Source organism: Pomacea canaliculata, linkage group LG14, assembly GCF_003073045.1.
Source record: "Pomacea canaliculata isolate SZHN2017 linkage group LG14, ASM307304v1, whole genome shotgun sequence".
Classification (NCBI taxonomy): Eukaryota; Metazoa; Mollusca; class Gastropoda; order Architaenioglossa; family Ampullariidae; genus Pomacea; species Pomacea canaliculata.
In genome coordinates, this window is record NC_037603.1 from 7,867,497 (window position 1) to 7,876,811 (window position 9,315).

General features: G+C 36.6%; 1 protein-coding gene across 1 annotated transcript; it reads left to right on the top strand.

Annotated features, from left to right (window-relative positions):
* The first annotated feature begins 1,536 nt into the window (after positions 1–1,536).
* LOC112554987 (dynein assembly factor with WDR repeat domains 1-like) lies at positions 1,537–8,860 on the top strand. Its single transcript, XM_025223083.1, has 13 exons — positions 1,537–1,694; positions 2,016–2,088; positions 2,441–2,532; positions 2,705–2,757; positions 3,045–3,103; positions 3,502–3,624; positions 3,930–4,029; positions 4,643–4,750; positions 5,056–5,162; positions 5,410–5,531; positions 5,972–6,144; positions 6,315–6,477; positions 6,891–8,860. Exons 1-13 carry the CDS (start codon positions 1,655–1,657, stop codon positions 6,923–6,925), a joined length of 1,248 nt encoding a protein of 415 aa, XP_025078868.1. The 5' UTR covers positions 1,537–1,654; the 3' UTR covers positions 6,926–8,860.
* Positions 8,861–9,315: the final 455 nt, after the last annotated feature.

Consider the following 9,315-nt stretch of genomic DNA (forward strand, 5'->3'; position numbering starts at 1 on the left):
CGGCGGTAACGGTGTACTACGTCACGCTAGTGCAGCATTCACAAAGTTGCTAGTAGTCGATACCAGAGAGAGAGAGAGAAAGTGAATGAGCGACAGTTTGGACTATTAGGACGTGTAAAGTCTACATTTCTCGTGCAAACGTAGCAGTTTTTCAGAACCACGAGAAATGCAGGCTATCATTGTCCGAACAATCAGGCAATGTTTTGAATGGTGTACTAGTGTGACGTAGTAGAGTGTTATCAGCGCTCGTTGATCGCAGGTGCAAATCGTAAGCTGATAATTAATTAAGGATGGGTTTTGGATTTCCGTAGATCTACTTTGTGTTCGTAGACACAGGGTTTGAGCCGATATCTCCTGTTATCCACCCGTTTTCCCAGTTAGGGAAATACACAAATAACCATGAAACTCGGGATTCTCAGTCACAAGCCGTGACAAGCCTGTTCCAAGGTGGGACGAGCAACGGTGTTTCTGCGTGTGCTTTGTTTACCTGTTCTCCGAAAATATGCATGTCCGTATTGAGAAGCCAGAAAACCCTTTTCGACTGCTGCCTCAAGTAGTTATATATTTATGATCCTCACGGTTTATGAACTGAGGAAACAACACTGATTTTCTTTAGTCCCTATAATTAATACTCTGCATAATTTATTACAGAATCAACTCTCATTCATAAGTTGCCGCGTTAGATAGATTTTTAATGCCACAATTTCATATCAACAAGGAAAAAAATGTATAAATAAAAAAAACGAGAAAATGTTTTTCGACATTCAAAAGTAAGTCGATTGCTTAATAACAATTAATGATAAGAGACAGAAGACTATAATTACTTGATCGACTCTTTGATCTAACAGTTGAAAGTCAGCAAGAAGTTTGAATGGCCTTTATTTTGAATTTTAGTGAAATTCTCCTATTTCTTTCTTAAAAAAAAAATAAAAAAAACAAGAAAAAAAAGGAAAAAAAAACCCAACTATATATACCAGGGGTGGGCAATTAATTTTCCCAAGGGGCCACATGAGAAACTGGGATGATTTTAGAGGGCCGGACTAATATAGTTAACTCAGTTTTACCCAATACTGTATATATAGTATATATATATTGGTGGGCGGGCTAGCGGGCGGGCCGGTCAGAGACAGGAGGCGGGCCGGATCCGGCCCGCGGGCCGGCCTTTGCCCAGGTCTGATATATACTCATGCTTATGTTCAGTTACCGTCACTATAGTATTTACAGCTTAATTGCTACGATCATTGTGAGAATGTCAATCGCTGTGACTAAACTCGGGTCACTTCCTCTGCGAATACGGGACGGACACACATGCGGTAGACTTGGCTTTGGATGTAGTCACACTTTAAAAGATCGCCGGTTATTAGTATTTATTGCTAAAGGCGACCTTTACTGTCGTCTGCTTGCTACACGAACTGCTCATGGTGTGCGTGTCACGTGACTACTGTACATCGGAATCATTGGATAGCTTTATGGGTCTCAACGTAAAATAATAATATTCAATTAATTAAATATATTTTTATATAATAAAGAGTGGTAGATACTAGAAAGTAATAGTAATAATTAAATTAAATACTATTTTAAAAAGTAAGTGATTTGGAGTAGTGCGCCTTGTAATTGACGCCATGTTAGATTCTCCTAGAAACAGTACACAAAGATGAAGCTGAAACGTTTTCTTCTTCGTTATTATCCCCCAGGTAAGATAAGACGATGCATTTACTATACCGAATATTATCTAAATATGAATGTAGAAAGTTTGTTGCTTTCTTATTCTTAGGCTGTGATTATTATTTTATTTCTTTTACCCGACGCTTGTATCGACCGGGATCACAGTAGTCCCGTCCCTTGCTATGGGCCAAGGATAAGAGCATTTTCTTGACGACAGGTTGTTTAGATACATTAGGGTAAAAAGTTTATTATTTTTTGTATTTAAAATATTTTGTACAGTGTGGTCTTTATCAAAACTATTACAATCATTTTTTTGCAAGTTTTTAAGTTGAATTTGTGTCTCGTAACAGGCATAATATTGGAGTACGAACAAGGTGGAGCGATGAAGACAAAAACTATCAATCTTTTAGACTTACAACCAGAGTAAGTATCATGCATTTCCTAAATTCTTCCTTACCTGTCTTTCTTTTCTGGGTTTTTGTATCTTCTTGCTGAACTCGATCCTTCCGTCATTCCCTTTTTAGAATCTTTTTCTGTGTTTTTTTGACAAAAACTTATGTATTTAGTCTGTACTGCTACTGCTGCTGCCACACACCCACACACTTGCTGACCCACTTATATATGAACACAGATTTTTCTCCTACCCGAAATTATATCGCTTTAACATTTCTATATCATGCTGTTTACTAATCTATAGTAGTGAATCGATATGTTAGAGCTGAGATCTGCCTGTTGTGTAAACAGGACCTCTTTGAGTTTTGTTTTCTGGTTAAAGCACAGATGTTGATGCTGTTGTGGGGGAAATTTCCAAGAAAGAGCAACTAATTACTTCATCTAGCACAGAACAAGTTCGAAAGCTCATAATTCGTATCCTTCTTGCAAGTTTTTTGTTGTTGTTTTCACTTTTCATGATGTTAGGAAACATACAGGTGACATACTTGCATGTGCATATGTGTAATTAGATCAAACTTTATTGCTGTTGCGTCTTATAAAAGTTTTCCCATAGTTTAAGATTATAAATTTCTTGACAAAAGTACAGGCTTACAGGAAAAGCTGTCGCAGAGTGACGACCACACTTTTCACTTGTTCAAGGTAAAGATTGTTGAACCTGGGCATTTCTTGTTGAATGTGGTGGCATCCTTATGATAAATCCTAGTTATTTATGTAACATAGGACATTACTAATCTTGAGCGCAATTGATGAATTTTTTATCCACAGTCAAGACAAAATTTTTAAAGTTTTTGTCACATAGACATACTATATCTGCTCCACTCTCACCACTCAGGCAACTACACATGTACTCTTTTAGATGTTCAAACCTGATCTGCTTCTACCTTCAAACGTGGTTGATTTGAAAAGATGTTCTTTCTTCTTAATAGGTGTTGCGAGCACACATCCTGCCACTGACTAATGTGTCCTTCAACAAATCAGGATCAAAGTATGTACTGAGGGCTTCACTTGTCTTTTTATGATGCACACTACTTCACTTTCTGATATGTTATAAGCACTAAGTGGACAGTGAGTTGGGGTGGGGAGAGTGGTACTTCTTGCAATATATTTTGTTTTGTCTTTGCCTTTATATAAAGTTTCAATTCAAATTTTCTTAGCAGAAAAACTGATTATATACCGCTAGAGTAATAAGCCTTCATATCAAGCAAATATGAATGGGTAGTACTTGAAAGAGAGTGCTGTCTTGGTGATTTTGAAAAGTCATGGGGCAGTGCATGTCACTTGGTCATTTACTAATCCCATTAGTCTATATGAATGTACTGTAACTTATTACAGTCATTTTAGTTTTATGTGACTATCCTCCTATCAGATAATTTTTTTTTTCAGTTTTATAACTGGAAGCTATGACAGAACATGCAAAGTCTGGGATACAGCCTCTGGGGAAGAGCTCCATACGTTAGAAGGCCACCGCAATGTTGTATATGCTATTTCCTTCAACAACCCATTTGGGTGTGTTATTTACTAGCCTTAACAGAGTCCATGAAAATGAAAACAACTGAGGGCATCTGATTTATTTTATTGATAAATTTAATGCACTCTTGGTCAATAGTTTATTTTATGCATGCATAATGAATATCACAAAAGATAGTCTGTTTAGAATTACAAACACACACTCAGAGACGAGATATGGCTAGACAAGAGTATTATTTTTCTTTCTCCTTTTTTGTAAACGTTGCTAAAATTTACTGAATTATACAATTTGCTTTTTTAGGACCTAAGTGCATGTTGCTGACTGTTTCTCTGTTAAATTTCAGGGATAAGATTGCGACGGGATCTTTTGACAAAACCTGCAAACTGTGGAGCACAGAAACTGGCAAGTGCTTTCACACATTCCGAGGACACACTGCAGAAATAGTAAGTAGAATAATTAATTTCTTCCTGCTGCTTTGTCATAGTAAATACTGTTATTGAATATTTTAACTTGAAATTCTTAACAAGTTTTTTCCTATTGCAAAGCAGAGCTATTTTTATTTTATGATTTTGTCATATTTATCCATTTTTATTATTTTTTGTTTTTGTTTGAAATGTCCTTATGCTTTACTTTGTTCTTTTACATGTATAGAATTTCAGAAGCTCTTATGTTGAGCTCCCTTGCTCAGCTCAATCATTAAGGGGTATGAGCATGCTTGCACACACACAATGGTAATCCCACATGTTTGTTCATATACATTTGCCTAAGAAGATCCAGTAAAGTCGGAGAATGTACCCAGAAAATGTACCCATTTCTGGTAAATGCATCTCAACTACAAAGATCTACCTTTAGAGATAGCAGAACATCAAAATTGAGTTTGGACATATAATGTCTACTTCCTTTCAGACTTATTCAGAATTGTAATCTTTAGCACCAGAGTTTCATAGCTAAAATGTAATTAAGATCTCCAATGACATTTCTTCAGATGTCTGTAAGTGTTAACTCTTCAATGTTACAGAGGAAGTGTTATTTCAATTTTGAATTATATTTATTCAGGTTTGTGTAAGCTTTAACCCTCAGAGTACTGTAGTTGCTACGGGAAGTATGGATACTACATGTAGACTCTGGGACGTGGAGAAAGGAGTTGAAACCATCAGCCTTGTGGTCAGTCCCTGGTTTTCTGTTATTTATTTTCCAGCTTCTCGTAGTTGTTGCTGTTGTGGTTTGTGCTATTCCTGCATGTCTTTACTATGAAAAGTAACAATTCAATTGATTCTAGCTACCACTAATACAAACTGAAAACATGACTTTTTTGTTGGGATCATTCAACATATAAATTCTGTGGAAAGAGAAAGTGTTATTTCTCTGCTTGTGAAAATCATATTTATTTTTAGTGCTGTTGCTATGGGCATTAAAAAGTCAATAGAAAATATATGCCAGGTGATACATTTCTTTGATTTATTTTTTAGGGTCATTCTGCAGAAATTATCTCCTTGTCGTTCAGTTCTTCAGGGTCAGAAATCCTCACTGGATCCTTTGACCATACAGTTGCACTGTGGGATGCCAGGACTGGCAAGTAAGATAGATGTTATCTTCTTTGTCATCTCTTTCTTCATCATCACCACTTCATATTCTTTCATTTTATTTTTCTGCTCATCATTCATTGTAATGATTTTCAATATTTTGTCCAGATTCATTGCTGTACTTAACTGTCTTATACATCATTAAAAACGTAATTCTGTCTTATTAGCTATAGCATGTGATAAGTAGACCTGCTTGAAAATTGGATGAACTGAGCAGATGAGGGCTGTGTTTTTGTCCAGAAAAATTCACACGTTAATTGGCCACAAAGCAGAAATTAGCAGCGCTCAGTTCAACTGGGACTCTTCACTTATTGCCACTGGATCTATGGACAAGACATGCAAAATTTGGGACTTTAACACTGGTAGGCACACTTTCTTAGCATGCAGAATTTTGTTATGTGTTAATTGATGGTCACTTAGATGTCAAGGAAACAGTCTTGAAATGCTACAGTAAGTGGTTTTTTCTGATAGAGGCTTTATTCAGCATGCAAAAGAATTGTTCAACATTTGAAACTATTCTCAAGAGAGTATACTCTTTCCCAAGATCCACTAGTTGTGTACCAAAGGAAGGTTGCTCTCCTTTAATAAATGGATAGCAATAGCATTGCTAATTTTATATAGTTATTTTAATATTGTTGACAGGCATGAAAATCATTGTGTGCCCATAGCTTCTTTTAGATGCACAATGAACTGAAACAGAAGCAGTAAGAGTTGCCTTAAATGATGTTTTGAAGATAGAGAAATAAACAAAAAACACTGTACAAATACAGAAGCTTGTGATTTATTGTTTCTTTGTGAGTAGGACGCTGCATTGGAACACTAAGGGGCCATAATGATGAAGTCCTAGATGTTGCTTTTGACCTACGAGGGCAACACTTGGTCACAGCCTCAGCAGACAGCACTGCTCGCTGCTATGATGCCTTGACCCATGGCCTCATATGCAAATTTGAAGGGCATGAAGGGGAAGTTTCCAAGGCAAGCTGAGAATGAGAGAGGATCGGAGTAGATGTGTAAACATGCCAGAAACTTGCAACATCAAAAGTATTATTGATTTAGTTGTCAATTGGTCTAGTGAACTAACACTTAAACATCTGTAATTTTCATATTTTGTAGTCGACTGAAATAGTCTATTTTAATCTGTATAGATAACATTTAACCCCCAAGGCACCACAGTTTTGACAGCCAGTGCAGACAAGACTGCTCGTCTGTGGGACCCAGAAACTGGAGCGTGCAAGCAGGTGCTGGAGGGCCACACCGATGAAATTTTCAGCTGTGCATTTAATTATGAAGGAAACACCATTATTACAGGTAAACTATTCTTTCTAATGTTAACTTATCACTTGATTTAGTGAGCATGCTTTCCCTCACCCCCCACAACCACCACCATTCACTAAGTTTCTTCATGAAGAGACTCGCTTCATCCTTCCTCTATTTCATCCTATCATTCTCCCTCTTCTTTTTCAGGGACATAGTCTTATAATCTTCTTTACTCCTCACTATCCCAGTACTACATACCTGTTGAACAATGCTGGGCAGTCTTTCCTCCTAATAGCCTACATGTATTTTTCTTCCACCTTTTGTTTTTTTTCCTTTTCTTGTCTTCTTTCTTTCTAAAAGGCATTATTTAGACAGATTAGAGACAAAATGTTGCCGCTCTCACTCCTACTTTCTTGTTTTGATTTGTGTGCTTTTTATTCATTGGTTTTTTTTAACTCATACAGGGAGCAAAGACAATACCTGCAGGTTATGGAGATGAGACAATGACAAAGTTAACATCTGTTCCATGGGATGATGTGGATGACCCATTTTGTGTTCAGAAGCCTAACAGTTTTTGGTGCTTTTATGCTGAACCTGCTACAGTTGTTTGTAGCTTGTAAACATTGGGTTGTTACAATCAGCAGTGATAAGTCATTTGGTGGAGTTGCATAGTCAAAAAAAAACAAGAATGTATTTTTATAAACTGTAGTCAGGACAAATGAATTTGTCAAGTGTCCATTTGCATAGCTGTGTTGATGATGAGCTCTTCAGTTTTAATCATTTTCAAAATGCTATGGTAGTAATACATTAATAAGCAGTGTTCTTATCCTCCTATAGCTATGTGGAACCTCATGAAGTGATGTTGTCAAACTGTTGTGGTAGAATCAGGCTTTCAGATATAAAAATAAAAAAGGACATGCGATATTTTTCATTTCAATCCAGAAAAGTCAACAATTTTGCTTACTTGGCTCCTTCAGCGGACATGCATATCAGGACATATCAGGAGTTTTGTGCTGAGCTGTTCCTTAAAAATGCTGCACCAGACTTTGAAAACAAGACCAGTTGTTTTTGCAAACCAAAAAAATATCACACATCTCACAAAATTTCTTTATAATTTTCTCAAGTGATCTTTTACTGAACTGACAGCGCTGAGTGCCTAAAATATACCATGGAAAAATGTAGTTGTGGAATTATGTTTACATCATTTTTCAGAGATTATGGGCAGATCATAGTGTGCATTTAAATGTTCTTTCTCCATTACTCTAGTCACAGTCTAGATAACTGCATAAAACTGTTGCCAAAAAATTATACAAAAATGAAATCGAAAGAAAAAGTTGGGTATTTCTGCATTGATTTTGAAGATTAGCATGATTATATTTATTTTATGGGTTTTAACTTTGATGTGGTGTTTCATGTACACAGTCAGAAATTAGTACCTTTTTTTCACTCTGTGCTGACAACAATGTTTTGTGGGTTCATCTTCCATAAGACAGCACTTCAGAAAGATAAGACTCAGCAGCTCCTGAACACTGTTAAGATATACAGATTTTTAAAGTGCCTTGCAAATGATGTTCCTTGCTTAGAACTTGTATCATGTATCTGAAAAATAAGGAGCAAAGATGTTTTCTTCTTGTTCCTATTCGCCCCCAGTGGAGCATAGTGCCACAACCAAATGCTGTGTTATAGGCATGGTTATTTATGAAATATCAGGGTTCTCTATCAATACTATCAATCACATATAATGTTGACAGTAGTAGTATTTCCAGCCATATCTACTTGCTGTTATGTGTGACTGTACATTACTGCTCTGTGTGATATTACACCAGTTGTTATCCTGGAGTTTAAATAGTGTTATCAAGTAATCATTGCCCTCAGCACTTCTACTTGCCTATGATCTGTAAATAATGATAAATTATTAACTATGAATAATGTTTTAAAGAACTAAAGTTGATAAGGAGGTGTGTTTATCCTAGCACATTTAAATGAGATGCGAAGGAATCATTTAAGTAGTTTTGTCATATTAACTTGGTTGAATGTGCTGCTTGTGGGCGTTAATGCCTTTTTGTTAAGACCTTGTTCCACTTTTACAGCTGAAGTATGTAAATTAAGTGTGAATGAAGAAGCAGTTTTGATGGAGTTTTTTTGTTGTGCTAGTCTTGCTTAAAAGCATTTTTCTAGATATGCCTCTGTCAAATTAAGATCTCCAAGAAAGAATAGGGTTTATATATAAAATCTGCTTCTTTAGACATTGTACTTTTCATCGTACACAAATTTCTGTGATTACATTTTGTTAGAAACATTCCATTTTGTAGTTCGCATTATTTGATATTTTAATATTTTCTGAGACATTATGTATGTCTGAGATTTTGCAGTTGTATGTTAAAGGTCGTTGTGAGCAGTTATGCATCAATAAAGTGATGATGGCTTAAAAAAATAAGTTTTATGTATTTGTTCTGAAAACGTTTGTCAGTTTGATAGTTGATGCTTTGACGAAATAAAATTTTCCTTCAACAGAGATATCAAAAATTCTGCACTCATGTCTCTTAAGTGGAGTGTGAGAGAGTGCGTATGTGTGTGTGTTTATACGCGCCCGTGGCGTATATGGAAGAGTGAGGGCTAATGAAGAATGGTTGGTGTCGTGAACTCATGCAGGGGAATGAGCAAGTGGAGATGGTCAGAGGTTGCGATCGCCGTCACCTCGGACTGATCACACTCTCGACACCTCTACCAACTCACGCCGACATTTACCGAGTACACTTACACTAAATTGCTAATTTCTCTTTTTACTTAGCTCGAGCCCCCAGTACGCATAACCACCTCCTTCTCCCACGGACTGGTCACGACCTTTCTCAGCCTTTCCTCCCGTTGCGCCAGTGGACACGCCGACCC

Bases quoted from the DNA above. Each gene is read 5' to 3' on its own strand.
- LOC112554987 (XM_025223083.1), top strand. From the start codon at position 1,655: ATGAAGCTGAAACGTTTTCTTCTTCGTTATTATCCCCCAG. The intron at 2,758-3,044 runs GTAAAGATTGTT...TCTTCTTAATAG, and splicing joins ACACTTTTCACTTGTTCAAG to GTGTTGCGAGCACACATCCT. The intron at 4,751-5,055 runs GTCAGTCCCTGG...TTTATTTTTTAG, and splicing joins TTGAAACCATCAGCCTTGTG to GGTCATTCTGCAGAAATTAT.